This window comes from Rhinatrema bivittatum, chromosome 2 (genome assembly GCF_901001135.1).
Source record: "Rhinatrema bivittatum chromosome 2, aRhiBiv1.1, whole genome shotgun sequence".
NCBI lineage: Eukaryota > Metazoa > Chordata > Amphibia > Gymnophiona > Rhinatrematidae > Rhinatrema > Rhinatrema bivittatum.
This window is the reverse complement of record NC_042616.1, coordinates 128,665,223-128,685,551: the sequence shown is the minus strand read 5'-3', so window position 1 is coordinate 128,685,551 and position 20,329 is coordinate 128,665,223. Positions and strand designations below refer to the sequence as shown.

At 45.4% G+C, this 20,329-nt stretch overlaps 1 protein-coding gene across 3 annotated transcripts in view; it reads right to left on the bottom strand.

Annotated features, from left to right (window-relative positions):
* The window catches only part of ZNF438 (zinc finger protein 438), a 61,943-nt gene extending 48,443 nt beyond the window's left edge, over positions 1-13,500 (bottom strand). Inside the window, exons 1-2 of one of the 3 annotated variants that reach the window (XM_029588598.1) lie at positions 13,337-13,500; positions 12,708-12,814 (exon numbers count right to left, since the gene is read on the bottom strand). In XM_029588598.1, the coding sequence (XP_029444458.1) occupies positions 12,708-12,798 (91 nt within the window). In that variant the 5' untranslated portion in view covers positions 12,799-12,814; positions 13,337-13,500. The remainder of the gene's footprint in view (positions 1-12,707; positions 12,815-13,336) is intronic. The other 2 variants (XM_029588599.1, XM_029588601.1) reach the window with 2 other exon arrangements.
* Positions 13,501-20,329: the final 6,829 nt, after the last annotated feature.

Here is a 20,329-nt window from a genome sequence, read left to right as displayed (position 1 = left end):
TGAGTTATAAGATAATTTTGTTGTTTTGAATTAGAGATGCTACAATAATTTTTCCTGTATTATGCATAGTTAATACTATCTTGTTGTAATGATAATGAAAAATCAATAAAGAATAAATTATAAAAAAAAAAAAAAAGCAGATATCGGACCTATTGCAGTATTTGACCATGCACCTATTTGGGTAGATCTCTCTCTGCCGGAAGAAAAGTCTATTTTCCAGCCTTGGAGGTTCCCTGGACATTTAGGGGACAATTAAGAATTTTTCACCTTCTTATTGGGTAAACGGGAAAACTTTGAAATACAGTTTAAACATAAGGATAACCCTACCCCGTTTTGGGAAATCTGTAAAGCCATTCTACGGGGAGAGATCATAGCATATTGTATTAGTAAGAACAAACAGCTAAATAAATCCATACTCTACTTGGAAGGTAAATTACAAGAGGTGAAGCAGGCACTAGCTAATTGCCCGACTTCACTTAATAAAGGGTGTTATCATACTGCCCTTAATTTGAATTCAAATCTACATCTGAGAGCTCAAAGATCTTTTCACTTCTCGGAGCACAATTTCTTCAGATTTGGGAATAAGTCATGTAAACTGCTGGCTAGACTAGTTAAACTTTGGAAAGGGAAAACCTTTATAGAAAATATGAAAAATGATAATCGGCAGCGGATGACTAATAGCAGGGAGATAGAGCAGTGAGTATCCACATAATCAAATTGCTCACTGCTATAGAAGCATAGTCTTCTCATACCCTGGCCTTGGCTATAGGCTTTGATTCAGAAAAAGCCTTTGATAAGGTGTCTTGGGCCTACATGGTTTCAGTTTTGAGATTTGGCATTAAGGGTTCCATCTGGAATACATTGCCCTGCTCTATAAGGTGCCTATCTCAAACATTTTGGTAAATAACTCAATTTCCGAAATATACACATTTGAAGGGGGGTTCGCTAAGGTTGCCCTTTATCTCCAATTTTGTATAGCCTGTCAACAGACCCCCTCTTAAGGAAAATTGCTTGAACCTTTCTATTCAAGGGTTTTTGGTAAATCAAGAATTTAAAATGTAGAGATTACTTACCTGATAATCTCCTTTTCCTTAGTGTATGCAGATGGACTCAAAACAAGTGGGTATAGTGCGCTCGTGCTAGCAGTTGGAGACGGATCTGACGTCAGCACGGGTACATAAACCCCCACCGGAAGTATAGCAATTCAGTAATCTTCCTTGCAAAAGCTTTATGGATATATGTGTGACTGACCGATCGATTAAATAAACAGGATTACCCTGACCAATTGATGGTAGCTGGAGACCGCCAGTGTTCTCAGCCGGAAGGTGTCGACACCCGACAAGGTGGATGCCCTATATAAGAAAAACATGGCTTACCGTGAGTCAGTAAATCCCCATGTATACCGGCAGCCGGGTGGGATGCTGAGTCCATCTGCATACACTAAGGAAAAGGAGATTATCAGGTAAGTAATCTCTACATTTCCTAGCGTGTAGCAGATGGACTCAAAACAAGTGGGATGTACAAAAGCTACTCCCGGACTGGGCGGGAGGCTGCCCGAGGACCGTGTAGGATTGCCCTCGCAAATGCTGTGTCCTCCCTGGCCTGGACGTCCAGACGGTAGAATCTGGAGAAGGTATGGAGGGAGGACCATGTCGCCGCTTTACATATCTCTGCAGGCGACAGCATCCTAGTTTCTGCCCAAGAGGCCGCTTGCGCTCTGGTAGAGTGAGCCTTGACCTGTAGAGGCGGTGGTTTTCCCGCCTCAACGTAGGCTGCCTTGATAACTTCTTTGATCCAGCGAGCGATGGTTGGCCGTGAGGCCGCTTCCCCTTGCTTCTTCCCGCTGTGAAGGACGAACAGATGGTCCGTCTTTCGTACTGCTTCTGACATTTCCAAGTATCTGGCCAGTATTCTGCCGATGTCGAGATGACGCAGTATTCGACCTTCTTCCGACTTCTTCAAACCTTCCATAGATGGCAAGGATATGGTTTGGTTGAGGTGAAAGTGTGAGACCACTTTGGGTAAGAAGGAAGGAACCGTGCGAAGATGGATAGCTTCTGGAGTGATTCTGAGAAACGGATCACAGCAGGACAGTGCTTGTAGCTCTGAGATGCGGCGTGCTGAACACACAGCCAGTAAGAACACCATCTTCAAGGTTAACAAACGGAGAGACAGGCCTCGAAGGGGCCTGAAGGCGGATCCCGCTAGAAATTCCAACACTAGGTTGAGGTTCCACAAGGGCACTGGCCACTTCAGTGGCGGGCGAATGTGTTTGACTCCTTTCAGGAAACATGAAACGTCTGGGTGTTTGGCAATGGTGTTGCCGTCACTCCTGGGACCGTAGCAAGACAGCGCTGCTACCTGAACCTTGATGGAGCTGAGGGACAGACCCTTCTGAAGTCCATCTTGTAGAAAGTCCAAAATGATAAGAATCTTAGCGGCATGTGAACTGGTGCTGTGAGTCGCACCAGGCTTCAAAAATTCTCCAGATCCTGATATATGTCAGTGATGTGGAGAACTTGCGTGCTCGGAGGATTGTATCTATTACCGGCTCAGAGTATCCTCTTTTCTTCAATCTAGCCCTCTCAATGGCCAGACCGTAAGAGAGAATTGAGCTGGATCCTCGTGGAGGATGGGACCTTGCCGCAGCAGGTCCCTATGTGGACGCAGGCGTAGAAGATTCCCTGCCAGTAGTCTTCTCATGTCTGCGTACCAGGGTCTTCTTGGCGAGTCCGGGGCCACTAGAAGAACTAGGCCTCTGTGTCGCTGAATCTTGTGTATAATGGTGCCCAGCAGGGGCCACGGAGGAAAGGCATATAGCAGGATTCCCTGAGGCCACGGCTGTACCAGGGCATCGATCCCCTGGGATAGCGGATCCTGCCTGCGGCTGAAATATCTGGGTACTTGAGCGTTGGACCTGTCTTCTAATAGGTCCATGCCCAGCATCCCCCACTGATCCACAATCATCTGGAAAGCTGTGGGCGACAGCTGCCATTCCCCTGGATTGAGGCTCTGCTGAGGAAGTCTGCCGTGGTGTTGTCCTTCCCGGCGATGTGAACGGCGGAGATGTCCTGGAGATTCGCTTCCGCCCAAGTCATCAGGGGGGCTATTTCTAGGGATGCCTGTTGGCTTCTGGTTCCGCCCTGTCGGTTGATGTATGCCACCGTGGTGGCGTTGTCTGACATCACTCTGACCGCTCTGTGGCGAAGTCTGTGGGCAAATCGCAGGCACGCTAGCCTGACTGCCCGTGCCTCTAGTCGGTTGATATTCCACCTTGACTCTTCTCTGTTCCACCGCCCTTGGGCGGTGAGTTCTTCGCAGTGTGCTCCCCATCCGTTCAGGCTGGCATCTGTAGTGAGCAGGGTCCAGGTTGGGGAGGACATTCTCGAACCCTGGCTCATGTGGCCGGGCTGCAACCACCACCGTAGCTGATTCCGCACTCTGGCTGGCAGCGGTAGGTGTACGGTGTAGTTCTGTGATCGCTGGCTCCACCGAGATGGGAGGGCGCGTTGTAATTGTCTCATATGAGCCCGCGCCATGGTATCACCTCCAGAGTGGATGCCATGAGGCAGAGGACCTGTAGGTAATCTCGAGCTGTGGGCCGGCTGGCGCTCAGCAGGGCTTGCAGATGATTCCGGAGTTTCGACTTCCTTTTGGAGGTCAGGCTGACCTTGTCTTCCTGGGTGTCGAATTGAACCCCTAGGTATTCCAGCGACTGGGACGGCTGTAGGGAACTCTTCTTTATGTTAACTACCCATCCTAGGCTTTCCAGAAGAGCTATAACTCTGTTGGTTGCCGGTGGCTCTCCTCCGGTGACTTTGCCCTGATCAGCCAATCGTCTAGGTAGGGATGGACGAGAATTCCTTCCTTCCTGAGTGCTGCCGCCACTACTACTATGACCTTGGTAAAGATCCGCGTCGCGGTGGCTAACCCGAAGGGTAAAGCTCGGAACTGAAAGTGCTGATTCAGAACTTTGAAGCGTAAATAGCGTTGGTGATCCCGATGGATTGGGATATGCAAATAGGCTTCTGACAGATCTAGGGAGGTGAGAAACTCCCCTGGCTGTACTGCATTCTTGATAGACCGTAGCGTTTCCATGCGAAAGCTGGGAACCCGTAGGTGTCGGTTGACTGACTTGAGGTCCAGGATGGGCCTGAAAGTGCCCTCCTTCTTGGGTACTATGAAATAAATGGAATAATGCCCAGAATTTATCTCCTCTGCAGGCACTGGGATTATGGCTTTTAGTGCCAGGAGCCTCTGTAAGGTCACTTCTAGTGCCGCCTTCTTGAGAGGTGAACAAGGAGATTCCACAAACTTGTCCGGCGGGAGCCGAAGAAAATCCAGGTAATATCCTACTTTGATGATGGCGAGGACCCACTGGTCCGAAGTAATCTCGACCCACCTGCGGTAGAAGAGGGTTAGCCTGCCCCCTATGGCTGCTACCCCTGGATGGGTCGGCTGATTGTCATTGTGGGTTGCGGCCGGGACCAGAACCCGAGCCGGTTCTCCTCTTGTTGTGCTTAGCCCGAAAGGGCTGGTTCCTGGCCTGAGAACGAGGTGCTTGATAGTGAGCCCTGTAAGGGTTGAAGCGCTGAGAGTTTCTACCTCTGGATGGTCTGGAAAATGAACGCTGGCTCTTCCTCGACCTGTCTTCTGGTAGACGGGGTAATGGAGAGGCACCCCATTTATCAGCCCAGTTCTTGAGTTCGCTGCCGAACAGTAGGGATCCCTTAAAGGGCATTCTTGTGAGGCGTGTCTTGGAGGAAGAGTCGGCAGCCCAATTGCGTAGCCAGAACTGTCTCCTGGCTGCCACTGAGGAGGACACTCCCTTGGCTGCCGTACGGACGAGGTCGGAGGCTGCGTCAGTGAGAAATGCGAGAGCTGATTCCATGTCTTCTCCCGGGGTGTTGCTTCTAGCCTGCGATAAACAGGAACACGTCACCACGGTGCAGCAGGTTGCGATTCGTAGGGACATGGCTGCTACCTCAAAGGCTTGCTTCAGAATGGTGTCCATGCGCCGGTCATGTGTATCCTTGAGGGCCGCTCCCCCCTCAACCGGAATGGTGGTGCGCTTCACAATTGCGTTAACTATGGCGTTTACCTTGGGGCACGCCAGCAGCTCCTTGGACGCCGGGTCCAGAGGGTACATGCCCGACAAGGCCCGACCCCCTTTGAATGAGGCCTCCGGCGTAGTCCATTCCAGATCTATTAGCTGCTGTGCTGCTTGTAGGAGGGGAAAATGGTGAGCCGTTCGGCGCAGGCCCTCTAACACGGGGTTCATGTTAGGGTCCCCTGGGGTGTCCTGGCCCGGAATAGCCAGTTCAGATAGGCATGTGAGACCAGGCCTGGAAGATCCTCTTTCCGAAAGAAGCGTCTCATGGTCCGATATGGTTCTATCTCTGAGGGAAGTTCTCCCTCCTCGGGGGGCTCCTCATCTTCCTCGGAGCAATCCGAATCCCCGTAAGTGGGGCTTCCAGGTGGCGAGTGGCTGTGCCTAGGTCTCGAGGGTCCAGGGGCCGGATCATCCGGAACAGAAAAACCCCTTCAAGGAGTAGACTGCATCTGGACAAAGGCGTGGATCCCCTTGAATAATTCCACCCAGGAGAGAGAGGCCGGATCTGGCCTTAGGGGCACCAGGTCTCTTGGGCTCCCTGGCTGCTCCCCGCAGCCTGCTAAGTCCGGAGTGTTCCCTGAGGAACCGCTAGGCTGGGACCGGTCCTGTCCTGGAACTCCCATGGCCTCCTCACATTGGGCACATAGCGAGTCTGCTTCCTCGCTCTGCGTGGCTCTGAGGTTGCACCTGGAGGTGCCGGCTCTGCGGACATGTGGGCTCTCTTATGCTCCATATGCTTTGCAATATGTATCGCCTACTGATATGCGCTTATCTTATGAGGGTGCACTTATCAACCTGCGCTTAGCTGTATGCGCTTATGAACGGGCGTCTTATGATCATGCGCCCACCAACAGGCGTCTTATGAGCGTGCGCCTATGAACTTGCGCTTACCAACGGCGTCTTATAAATGTGCGCCTATTATGAACGTGCGCGGAACGTGCGCCTATCCACGGCGTCTTATGAACGTGCGCCTATGATGTGCGCCTATCCACGGCGTCTTATGAACGTGCGCCTATGACGTGCGCCTACCCACGGCGTCTTATGAACGTGAGCCTATGAATGTGCGTCTATAATGCGCACCTATGGACGTGCGCCTAGCTAGCTGACGCCTATCCGCGTGCGCTTAACGACATGCGACTGGGTAGCGAAGGCGAGTAGGCAGGTAAAATGGCGACCTCCTCGGCGGGCTGCCACGAAGGCAGGCCCCGCGAATCCACACTTCCTCGGAGACCACAGTAAAGATGTACGCCTTACCTTGTCTTCAGCGCTTCCCGGCTGCGACCCGGGCGGTCTCCGGCTTCAGGGGGAGAGGGTGAGTACCTTCACCGCCGCGCTCGAGGAAGTGCACCCGCTGCCTCTAGGCCGCGCCCGAACTCGTCTCGCTCGGAGGCCAAGTCCTCACTGGGACCGAGGCTGCCTCTACGCCGCGCCTGAACCCTTCTCACTCAGGGGCTAGGTCCCTGCCGCGAGTCGGCCACCGGACCGAGGCTCCTACCTCCGAGGGACCACGGAAGTCAGCTCGGGAAACTCAACTGGGTGAGGGACCTCATGGTATCACCACAGGAGTGCGGGGCTTGTCTTCAGTAAGTTGTCTTCTAGGAATTTAGTTGTGTAGAATTTGGAAACACGCTCAGCGAGTGTGAGGTAGCTCCAAACTGCTTTGGAGACGGAAATTATGAATTACTATACTTCCTGTGGGGGTATATGTACCTGTGCTGACGTCAGATCCGTCTCCAACTGCTAGCACGAGCGCACTATACCCACTTGTTTTGAGTCCATCTGCTACACGCTAGGAAATTGCAGCTTTCGCTGATGATGTTTTAGTTTATTTAGTAAACCTGGAGACTTCTCTTCCTACTGTGTTATAAGCTCAAAGGGAGTTTGGCATGTTTGCTGGACTTAAAATTAATCATGACAAATCTGAGGCATTAGATGTGTCAGGCGAGCTGTGGGCTAAGTGGGAGGGAGCTTTCCCTTGAAATGGGTTGACCGCAAAATGAAGTATTTGGGAATTCATCTCTCTATAAATATAGGAAAATTATGATTCTAATATGGGACCTTTAAAACAAGAACTTGTCTCAACCCTTTACGCCCGGCGAGGATTGCCATTATCATTGATGGGGAGAATTTATCTTCTGAAAATTATGAAGATCTCAAAATGGCTATACTTGTTGCAAATGTTGCCAGTATGGCTAGGCAAACAGGATTCATTAGATAATAGATACTAAGAGGAGTATAGGCTCATTTCTTGGGGGGGGGGGGGGGGGGGGGGGGAAGCGCTCTAGGATTCCCTTGAAAACTATGATGAAGCCTCAAAAGTCTGGGGGGTTGAATTGTCCTAATTTACATCAATATAACATTGCTTGTTTATTACGACATTTGAGGGACTGAATTTTTGACACCTTACAATACTCCACTGGACTATTTACAAAATTGGGTGCACCCCTTTTCTTTAGGCACCCTTTTGAAGATTTCAGATAAAGACTTACCAGAGGCATTAAAAGGTAACGTTATGATGCTTTCCAGTAGGGCTTCTTGGTGGTTTGTTCGACTTTACACTTGAGAGAAATAAAAACTGCACTAATGACAATCCAGTGGAACCCTGAGTTTCCTCCTGGGATCCTTAACTCTATGTTTGCTTGTTGGGCACAACAGGTCCTCAAGCATCTTTATCAGATGGTCTCACTTAAAGAACTAGTGATTTGAAGTTTTCAAGATTTGCAGATACTATTTGACCTCTCTTCCAAAGATTTTTATGGTATTTACAAGTCAGACATGACCTACATAATTTACTACAGGAAAATGTTTAGTTTAGGGGTTTTCCCAAGCTAGATGAGCTACTTTGGTGGCGATGATGGTAAACTGCATATGTGTGCCCAAAAAAGCCTTACAAAGTATAAAGAGCCAAGATGTGGATAGAGGCTTATGGGCAAAATGGAATGACTTACTATCTATAGAGTTATCTGTTTCTGATTTGAATAAATGTTTTGCAATCATTAAATATTTCAGAGAATATAAGACTTCGAGAAGTACAGTACAAATTCTTATATCAAGCTTATTGTTCACAATCAAGGGTGTTTAGAATAGGTTTGGTCCCTTCTAATCAAATGCACAGTGGCTAAAGGAGATTTCTTGCATGTCTGGTCATGTACTGTTATTCAACAGTTCTGGAGGGATATACAAAAACCTTACTGCTAAACTGTGGGAGGTAGCTATTCCCCTAACTCCGAGAATATGGCTTTTTGTCTTTATTGGGGGGGGGTTCATCCACCTTTGCCTAATTCTCTACAGATGCTTTTGGACAAAGTTTCTTTGGTAGCTAAGCAAGTAATTTTAGCTAATTGGACAATGTGGCTTTGCTGGATCAATGGAAAAAGCACATTTATAGGTTGATAACTTTTGAATTCTTAATCGGTAAAGAAGGCTTCCTCTCAAAAATATGCTCAAATGTGGGAACTATGGGGAGACTATATTCACTCCTTACCACTTGATTCTAGAACCGGGATCTTTAGTTGGTAATGCCCTAGTCGTTTAAGCACGTGTTAAATACCTAACATGCAATTTGGTTTTGGTTTATATAGTGGAATTGTTACTATGCGTATTCCGTTTACAGATGAAGCTCTATGGGGCTAGTAACATCTTATCTGCCAATCAAGAACAGGATTATGCACTTATTTTCTTTCTGTACCCAGGGGAGGGGAGGGCAGGAAAAAGAGGGGAATATAAGGCAATGTCTTGTATTGTTATTTCTCTATTGTGTCCTTTGCCACTCTTAAAATACTTACTGTTAATATTGAATTCATTATTATGATTATGACTTTTTTTGTATACTTTGCTATAACGATCCATGGAGTATACGGTGTATATTGTTTTGTTGATCTGTGAAACTACTGTACTATGTTTGGACATTGCCAATAAAACAAAATTAAAACAAATTGGCTTTACATTAGTCATTCTTCATCCTTTAGGTTACAGATTACTAGCAACAGGGGTTAATTTCATACACAAGTTCTTCCAGAACTCTGGGATGAATACCATCCAATACTGGTGAGTTGTTACTTTTTAGTTCATCAATTTGCTCTATTTAATCTTCCTGTTTTACAGCAATTTGCTGCAGTTCTTCAAAGAATGTTTAAGTGCTTTCCTCAGTATAGAGGAAAGCGAAGAATTAGTTTTGCTGCTGTGGCTTTATTCTTCTCGAGTGCCCCTTTTATCCTAGCTTATCTAGTAGGTCAATTAACTCCCTCACAAGTTTCTTGCTTCGAATGTACATGAAAGTATTTTTAGTTTTTGCTTCTATGGCAAAACTTCCTCATTAAGGCGCTGATTTTCAAAAGCATTTACACACCTAAAATGGGGTTTTACATGTGTAAGTGCACTTTTGAAAATTGCTACAATATGTCACTGAATGATCCATAGGTTTTACCCATGTTAAGTGCATTTAACACAGGTAAATGACTTTTGAAAATTGCTGTATATACATGTGTAAATCCTTTGAAAATTCACCTGTAATGTTTTGCATCTTATGTACCAATGCTTATTTTCTTTACCATTTTCCTTTTTCTTTTTAAACTGTCCTTTTGTTTTTACTGACCCTTTCACCTCACTATTTAACCATGCTTGCAATCATTTGTTTTTCCTTCAATCTTTTTTAAATGTATGGAGTACATTTTATCTAGGATTCCAATATGGTATTTTTAAACAATGTCCATGCCTCATACAAACTTTAACCTACACAATCGCTTCTTTTAATTTTTTCTAACCACGTCTCATTTTATTTTAGTTTTCCTTTTAAAGTTAAATGCTACTGCACTAGTTTTACTTAATGCCCTCCCTCCAGTGATTATGTCAAATTTGATCAATTATGATCACTATTGCTAAGCAAACCCACCATATCCCTTGCACCAGGTCCTCCACGGAGGACTAAATCTAAATTAATTCCCTTCTCATTAGCCCCCTGATCAGCTGTTCTATGAAGAAGTTATTTATGGCATCTAGAAACTTTACTTCCCTAGCATTTCCTGATGCAATATTTACCCATTCAATATTAGGGTAATAAAAATTAACACAATAATAATGGCAGATTTCATTTGCCTAATTTCTGTTAGCATTTCACTGTCTACTTTTTCGTCCTGGACAAGAAGACAGTAGTATACACCCACTGTTGTACTGTTCTCCATTCCACATGGAATTTCTATCCATTAAGATTCCACAGTGCATTGTTTCTTGCAGGACTTTTATCCTGCTTGACTCTATACCATAGTGTAGCACAGAAACATAAAAGTGGAAAAAGATCATACAGCCTATCAGTCATAACAGCTACTCAGCTCTGCAATTCCCTACCACTCCTTCTGACATATCTTGTGCTTAGCCCATGCTTTTTTGAATTTAGATACTATAGAAAACTTGCTTCATATTTGATCTGCCCTATCATGTCAATATAATTTATATTCTGGTATCACAGTATCACAGTATCCCACTGGTTATCCTCCTACCAGGTCTCAAAATGCCTATTACATTTTAGACTTCTGGCATTCACATATACACAATTTAGGGTACAATTTTATTTCAATTCATAATGTACTTATTAGCAGTTGAAACAGGTAATTTAGATTCTTCGTATTTGTCTGCTCTTTATTTAAAATCTCCTGAGCTACTTCAGCCTTTACTACACCCCATCAAGATATTTTAACTTCCCTGTTTTGCCAGTATCCTCATTCCAAATAATGCACTCCTGAGCAACTGTTGGCATTCCCCCATGATCTAATTTAACAGCTGCTCTATTTTTTTTTGTGCCAGCAGGAAGATTCCATCCTGGTTATAATGGAGCCATCCTTTTGAGATAAGCTCCCTCATCCCCAAAATGTTCCCTGGTTCCTAACAAATAAGTCCTCCTCCCTGCATCATCTTCTCATCCCCACACTGAAATTTCATTGGAGGAAGAGTTTTTGGAAGAACTCTAACATAAGAAATACCATGCTAGGTCAGATCAAGGCCCATTCAGCCCAGCATCCTGTCTGGGTCACAATTACTAGGCAGATCCCATAAAGTAGATCTATTTCCTGATACTCCCAGGGACAAAAGTTGCCTTCTTTTGTCTACCTGGCTAATAATGTTTATGGATTTTTTCCTTCAGGAACTTGTCCATGTTTCATTTAAACCCTACTATGCTAGATGCCTTGACCATATCTTCTGGCAACAGGTCCCACAGCTTGATTATGTACCGAGTGAAAAAGTACTTTTTACAATTTATTTTAAATCTGCTAGTTGTTAGTTTCATGAAATGTTCCTTTGTTTTAGTATTATTTGAAAAGGTAAATAACCATCCTTTATCTGTTCCACCTTACTCATGATTTTATAAACTTCTATCATGTCCCCTCTAAGTTGTCTCTTTTCCAAGCTAAAGAGCCTAAATTGTGCATCCTCTCATCTATTCTCCATCATTTTTGTTGCCCTCTTCTGCACCTTTTCTAGTTCCGCTATGTCATTTTTCAGATAGGGTGACTACAACCATACACAATACTCAAGATGCGGTAGTACCATGGATCCCTTCAGAGGAAATGTAACATTTTGTTTTAGTCCATTTCTTTTCAAATCATGTCTAATATTCTATTTGCTTTTTTGACTGCCACCATTCACATTGAGCTGAGGGTTTCAATGTATTGTCCAAGTGTTAATAAATATCTATTTCATCTGTTATTGCAGATATAATTCTAAATGAAAAAAATAAAATAATCAATTTGGGTGAACTGTCAAGGATGATAAAGAATCCCATCACCTGTTTACAAATCTATGTTGGAACGCAGTCTTGAAACCATTCTGCATGTTTTCACCACTTGTTTTCTAAGGCAGTGTTTCCAAATTGGGTTTTGTGCATACCTCGACAGGAATGAACTTCATTCATAAGCCAGGGTATGTTGGGACTGATCTCAGTCTCTCAAGTATACTGCTAATGCCCTTATTAATACTTGCATTATGCCAGAGTTCACATAGTGTAATAAAAATAGACAACAGGGTGTGCTTGGAAATTTTGTATCAGGCCTGTAACGCCCAATATGATTAGGACTATATTCATATCTTTCTACTGTGAATGTCCTTCCCTTGCACACTAGCATTCCTCTGGCTCGTTTCACAACCTTGAGATCAAATATGACTGCCTTTGCTGCCTCTTCTTTCCCATTTGGATCCATCTGGCCTGCCTGTCATAACTGTTAATGAAAGTGAACCAAAGGACTATTTACTAGCAGAACCATTAACAGGAAATAGGCCATTGTATCACTGCTTTTCTGGGCAGTTTTTATCTCAAGGAACTGCATTTTTTTTAAGTTTCCATATCATACTCTCTCTTAGGGATGGAGGGCACAAAGATTATTGAAATATCATCCCCCTGAAGTGCTTCCTTGGTACCTAAAGAATATAAAATTTGAGTAAGGCTTCACGTTCCATAATATGTTGGGTCTTTCTGTGTTTTTAAATTCATTTTCAAAACTATCTGTAGCTGAATAAGTGAAAAACAAAACGGCTATAACACATCAATATATCTGAACACTAGTCAGCCATTACATCTCACTAAAACTTAAAGGATATCAAGTACCTGTGGCTGCTGTCTTTCCAGCACAAATTTCTGGTGTTTGCTGACCCAGCATAGTTTTTTGGACCACACTGTTTCTCTGTGGGCTTAGCATGCAAAAAGAAAAATACCTGCAAAAATTGATTTTGGACAGTTGTAAAATGAGATCTTAAGACAAGTGAAACTAGTCAAAATGGTCAGCATTAGACGGTTTTTTTTCCCCCCCAATTACTTTCAATTACAAAAAAAAAAAATAAGTTTCTGTTCTTTATTGTTACCACGCCCATAATGTCTAGCTGAGGGCATTTTAAAGATACAGCTTTTGCATTTGACTATACACTACACCTCAGTTGGGACCACTGCACACTAATGTTCCGACCGAGCCCAGCCCACCTGACTGCAGGGGAAAGGCGGCATTTGAAAAATTAGAAAAAGTAGAGAGGCAGGGGGGGGGGGTGGAACTGCTCGACAATCCCTGCGGGCGACAGGAGGGCTCATAAAGGGCCACTGGAGGGAGACAGGCAAGAGCCCCCGGCCCGCGAGCAGGAAGCGGCGGCGGCCGCCATCACCGCAAGAAGTAGAACTGAAACAACGATCACCCCCGCCTCAGGGCATTCCCTTGGGCAGCGGAGGCGGCAGCCGATTACACGCACCTCAGTGCCAGCGCCTTCGCCCCCCCTTCACTCGCCAAGATGTCTGCCTTACTATGGACGCCGCCACACCGTCCCTTCCGTAGCCGGGAGAGTGCGCGCCCCACCACAACAGCAATGACGGCGGCTCCCGCGGGACTTCCGCGCAAATATCGCGAGAACTCCTTATCTTCCTCCCCCACCGCCCGCGTTGCGCCTGGGGCGTTCCAGAACCCTATCGTGCCCGCGCGCGCGTTCTTGGGTTTTTTTTTGGGGGGGGGTGTTGGTAGCGCATAACCTCCTTGAAAAAGGCAGTAATGCTAAGGGAAATGTAGTAACCTTGTAGTGCTAAACGTTACATTGCGAAAAATTCTAGGGAAGGAAGGGCGGAGGGGAAGGTGGAAACCTGAAAAAAGAGCAACAGTTGTCTGTTGTCTCAAAGAGAGAGACAGATGGCTGGAAGATTTATGTTTTTTAACTTTCCAAAACTTATGAATGAACCAGTTAGCAAAAATAGTTTAAAAAAATGATATATATGGGGATGTTATTGTTATATGAGTTTCATAAATAATATTTTGGAAGTTGAGTATGGTATTTATTTGTGTTAAAAAATATTTTTTAAGAAATCAGATAAGGCTAGCTAGAGTCTACTTCAAAGTATTTCTTGGCTCTCCATGTTTCATTATTGCTTTTAAAAACCAAAGACAGAGTAACTCCTGAAGGGGAATACAAATAAATTGATAAACCTCTATTATTCTACAGCCCTATAATCCTAAAATTAACTGCTGCAAGACTGAAGTTGCGATGGGCTGGTACATTTATTAAATTGGTGTAGGGTCTGCATCAGAAGTCTTATGAGATAAGATTTAAACATGTACACTCGAGAGGAGATGGGAGATATGATAGAGACCTTCAAATACCTTAAAGCAGGGGCAGATCTATAATGAGGCAGGGTGAGGCGGCTGCTTCAAGTGGCAGAATTTTGAGGCGGCAAAAAACGCGCCTGCAGCATCTTCCTATCTTAATCTCTCATGTTACACTTTTAAAAAAGCAGCATGAGTGTCCCAAGTCACTGCCTCGTGCCTCACAGCTTCACTGAGCATGCGGCAGGGCTGAAGCTAAGGTGCACATCTCGTGTCCTCTTGCCTTCAAACTTCACCCTGCCACCGTGCAAGATGTAAGTAAAAAAAAAAAAAGTTAATGCTATGGGCATAGCAGCATTATTATTTTTAAAAAGTTGGTGGTCAACATTTCATCAGTCAGCTGTGGATGCCATGGTTCCCTACAGTAGCGTACTGAGGGGGGGGAACAGTTGGGGGTGCTGATGGCCGATAGAGAGGCCCATACAGCCGCCAGTGGACCTCATCAAACTGGCAGCTGAGCAGGGAATTACTGCTGCTCTGCTATGCAGGTACGTACAGCAGGAAGATGGGTGGGGCCTCGGGGAGCTCATCCCACTATGGCCCGAAGAAAAAGGTCATGTCCAAACACTGCTTCTCTTCAGTATATGGCCGATGCTGCTCCTCCTTCCTGCCTGCGCGGCCCTGGAAGAAAAACGTTGCCAGAGCCACGCAGGCAGGAAGAAGGAGGAGCAGCAGCAGCTTTGTACTGAATAGGAGCAGCATTTGTAGCAGGGCCACCACAGATCCCACCTCGCCGCGTTCCGAGAAGAGGAGGCCCGGCAGCAGGGCTGCTGCAGAGCCCATCCCGTGGCGACCTGTGACGAGGAGACCCAGAGGCGAGAGAGGCTGAGGCCCTGTAGAGTGTATGTGTGTATGAGAGTGAGTTGAGAGATTGTGTATGAGAGTGAGTTGAGAGATTGTGTGTGTATGCGATTGGGTAGAGAGACTGTGTGGGAGTGAGAGCCTGAATGTTTGGAGAGACTGCATGTGAGAGCCTCGTCTGTGTGTGTGAGACAGCATGTGACAGAGCCTGTGTGTTTGAATGAGACAGCATATGAAAGACTATGAGAGCATGTGAGAGAGAGCTGTGTGTGCCTGAGACAGCATGTGTGTGTGAGCGAGCTTGTGTATGTGTGAGAGTGAGACAGCAGGTGAAAGGAAAAAGATCTAGGCATCATAGTGGATAATACTTTAAAACCGTCGGCTCAGTGTGCTGCAGCAGTCAAAAAAGCAAACAGAATGTTAGGAATTATTAGGAAGGGAATAGTTAATAAAACGGAAAATAACATAATGCCTCTATAAGGCTCCATGGTGAGACTGCACCTTGAATACTGTGTACAATTCTGGTCGCCACATCTCAAAAAAGATATAGTTGCAATGGAGAAGGTACAGAGAAGGACAACCAAAATGATAAAGGGGATGGAATAGCTCCCCTATGAGGAAAGGCTGAAGAGGTTAGGGCTGTTCAGCTTGGAGAAGAGATGGCTGAGGGGGGATATGATAGAGGTCTTTAAGATCATGAGAGGTCTAGAACGAGTAGATGTGTCTCAGTTATTTACACTTTCGAATAATAGAAGGACTAGGGGGCATTCCATGAAGTTAGCAAGTAACACATTTAAGACTAATCGGAGAAAATTCTTTTTCACTCAACGCACAATAAAGCTCTGGAATTTGTTGCCAGATGATGTGGTTAGGGCAGTTAGTGTAGCTGGGTTCAAAAAAGGTTTGGATAAGTTCTTGGATGAGAAGTCCATTAGTCCAGTAGCATGGGATCTTCTTGGTGTTTGGGTAATTGCCAGCTTCTTGTGGCCTGGTTTGGCTCTGTTGGATACAGGATGCTGGGCTTGATGGACCCTTGGTCTGACCCAGTATGGCAATTTCTTATGTTCTCTTATGTTCTTATGTATGTACGAGAGAGCATGTGAGAGAGCTGTATGTGCATGAGATAGCATGTGAGTGTGAGAGCCTGTGTATGTGTGAGAGAGACAGCGTGTGAGAATGAGAGCTTGTGTGTGAGCGAGACAGCGTGAGAGAATGAGAACCTGAGTGTGTGTTTGAGGGAAGAAGAGAAGATGACAGAGACAGAAGAAACAGAAAAAAGACTCTATAAAAGGAACTGGCAAAAAAACAAAGGGAAGGTGGGAAAAAAGCCTGTAACCAACTGATTAGAAAACTAAGAGACAGCAAAGGTATAAAAAAAAAAATAATAATTTTTAGTGATTGGCATATGTTATCTTTGAGAATGTGCAAGAGTAGCACTTTCTCTATGCCGATCTTTCAATGTACGAGATCAGCATGGAGGAACTGGAAGCCTACAGATTTTTAATACTGCGGGGTGTGCACAGAGAAGGCAGCAGAACAGGCTTCAGTGCCAGCAGCAGTTATCAGCACCTCCCCAGTAGCCACGTGGCAATAGTGACAGCAACAGCAGAGGAAGGAAAGAGACTTCAAGGTTGCTGGCAAAAGAAAGAGAGGGGGTCTGCCTTCAATGTGTGCATGTGTATGAATGGGAGTCTGCCTGGGGGTGTATGTGTGTGAATGTATGGGTGCCTGCCTGAGGGTTTGTCTGTGTATGAGAATGAATGGGTGCCTTCCTGGGGTCTGTGTGAGAATGGGTGCCTGCCTGGATGTGTGTGTGTTTGTGTGAGAATGAATTGGTGCCTGCCTGTGGGTCTGTGTGTGAGAATGAATTTGTTCCTTCCTGGGGGGTTGGGGTGAGGGGTGTGAGAATGAATGGGAGTGTGTGTGTGTGTGTGTGAGAATGACTGGGAGCTTGCCTGGGTATGTGTGTTTCTGTTTATGTGAGGGAGCCAGTAAGAGTGAGAGAGTGTGCATGTATGAGAGAATCCAGGGGAGTAAGAGCTTGTATGTGGGGAGTGGGAGGAGAGAGAGGGTCTTAGAGCCCGAGATAGTATCTGAGTCTGTGAGAGAGAGGAAGCATGTATGTGTGTGTATGTGATAGTGTATGTGTGAGAGAGAATGGACATGCAAGTATGTGTGAAAGAGAGGATAAAGTTTGTGCGCTCCCCCTAATTCTTAACAAGTCTTGGGGTGACTGGAAATCAAGAGTTCCCAGATATGGACAGCAGGAGCTTTTTTTTTTAATCTTTATTAGTTTTAATTATTGGGTGTTATTTGATATATGTGCTATTTTGAAATATTTTATTGGTGCTTGGGAAATTTTTTAAAAATCTATATGATTTTAATTAATAGAATTTATACTATTTATCAGTAGTTTTAAAATATTTTTTTATTAGTATGGTTTTACTATAATTGATGCTTTATGTTTCTTGATTTTATTTGTTTTATGAGGAATGGTGGTTCTGTTTGTCTATTAATACGGCTTCTTGGGGTTTCCATTTCAGTTTTTGTCTAATTTGTGATCCTTTATTCTGTATTTGGTGAGGGTCTGTCTCTGCTCTGTGCATATGACCAAGATGAGATATTCTGCTAGCTTGTAGTGTCTGTAGGGATCTATAGCAATTGGGTTTGTTTTGTTTCCCTGGTAGATGGTGTATTGGTATTCTGGGACCCAGTGTAATATTTACAGTGGGTGGGTGGGGCAGGGCACCATTTCATCCCTCGCCTCAGGCAGCGGATTGCCTTGAGCCACCCGCCCCTGCCTTAAAGATTTTAATAATGCATAGGGAACAAATCTGTTTCAAGGGAAAGTAAGTTCTAGAACAAGGGGGTCATGATACAAAGCTGCCAAGTTACCCACTTCCAGGAGGGAGATTTTATGCCAGTTCTGGATTTCTGATAACCCTATTCTGATGCATTAAGGGACCTGCAACACTGATTTCAAATGGGTAGAATCAGGGGCTACAAATATGACCATGCTTTGGGATATAAGATTAAAACCAGTTCTGGACAAAAAGTCTGTCTCCTGGAGCTATGTAACTTGGCAGCTCTGCATAATATGAGATTCCAAAGAGGTAGATGACTGAAGGGAACCAAGTGAGGAGTTAGTACAAGTTAGACAAAAGACTGTCCTGGATAGGGAAAGATATTTTACAGCTGGCAGTACCCTGGGACTGACAGCTGGGGATGTGCCCTTAGCGGTCTGAGCAGAGTAACTGAGTTGACTGGATGGGCTGCTTGGCCTTTCTCTGTTGTTACCTACTGTGTAACAAGTTTAGGCTCTGCCAGGCCAGTGTTGCTGGAGCTTGGAATAGCTCTATTTAAAGCTGGTAACAGTGGATGCCAAAAACAGCCCTCACAATGAAAATGAACACCTATAGTCTCCTCAGCTCAAGGAGGGCCACAAAAGAAACAACTTTTAACAACAAAGCCAGACTTACATCCAGCTTTGTTGCTAGTTTCCTGGACACTAATCCTGATGAAGGGGGCTTTGGGGTTACCCTTGCTTGAGCTGTGATTCTGCCAAGGCTCATGGATGGGTTGGAAACCTCAAACTGTTCCCATACAGACCTGTCAGGCTTGCCCTTTGCCTTGTCATTCACAAACAGCATGTTTAAAGCAGGCTCTCATGTTTACTAGCTCTTTATTAAAAATGCAGAAATACATTATATGTCAGTCAGCCATATCTACAACCAGAGTATTCTACAATATTTTAATGAAAAAATATAAATGATTTGGATTTTGTACCTACATTAATTACTGCCTCTTTAATAACAAATGTGTGGATGTGGAATTGGAGCAGGTAAATGAAAAATCTTTTTTTTTTTTTCCCAGAATACAGACAACTGCATATTGAAATTCCATATATACAAATAATCTGTTCAAGCATTTATTGGTAATCAGAGTCAAGCTTCAATTTCCGATTACGCCTTTAGCTAAGAGCATGCTGTTCAAGAAGAGTACTTTGAAAAAGTAAAGAATTTCTGGTGCTATTTTGTTTCTCATCAACTCCATAAGAACTTGCCATGCTGGGTCAGACCAAGGGGCCATCAAGCCCAGCATCCTGTTTCCAACAGAGGCCAAACCAGGTCACAGGTCACCTGGCAATTACCCAAACACTAAGAAGATCCCATGCTACTGATGCAATTAATAGCAGTGGCTATTCCCTAAGTAAACTTGATTAATAGCCGTTAATGGACTTCTTCTCCAAGAACTTATCCAAACCTTTTTTGAACCCAGCTACACTAGCTGCACTAACCACATCCTCTGGCAACAAATTCCAGAGCTTTATTGTGCATTGAGTGAAAGAAATTTCTCCGATTAGTCTTAAATGTGTTACTTGCTAACTTCATGGAATGCCCCCTAGTCCTTCCATTATTCGAAAGTGTTAATAACCGATTCACATCTACTCGTTCAAGACCTCTCATGATCTTAAAGACCTCTATCATATCCCCCCTCAGCCGTCTCTTCTCCAAGCTGAACAGCCCTAACCTCTTCAGCCTTTCCTCATAGGGAAGCTGTTCCATCCCCTTTATCATTTTGGTTGCCCTTCTCTGTACCTTCTCCATCGCAACTATATCTTTTTTGAGATGCGGCGACCAGAATTGTACACAGTATTCAAGGTGCGGTCTCACCATGGAGCGAAATAGAGGCATTATGACATTTTCTGTTTTATTAACCATTCCCTTCCTAATAATTCCTAACATTCTGTTTGCTTTTTTGATTGCTGCAGCACACTGAGGGGTAGATTTTCAAATAGCGCGAATTGGCCTACTTTTGCTGGCGCATCAGGCGCAAGCAAAAGTAAGCTGGATTTTAGTAGATACGCGCGGAGCCGCGCGTATCTGCTAAAAACCTGGATCCGCGCGCGCAAGGCTATTGATTTTGTATAGCCGGCGCGCGCTGAGCCGCGCAGCCTACCCCCGTTCCCTCCGAGGCCGCTCCGAAATCGGAGCGGCCTCGGAGGGAACTTCCTTTTGCCCTCCCCTCACCTTCCCCTCCCTTCCCCTACCTAACCCACCCACCCGGCCCTGTCTAAGCCCACCCCTTACCTTTGTTGGGGGATTTACGCCTCCCGGAGGGAAGCGTAAATCCCCGCGCGCCAGCGGGCCTCTTGCGCGCCGGGACGCAACCTGGGGGCGGGTACGGAGGGTGCGGCCACGCCCCCGGACCGCCCCGGGCCATAGCCACGCCCCCGTACCCGCCCCCAAAACGCTGCCGACACGCCCCGAAAACGCCGCTGCGCTCGGTCCCG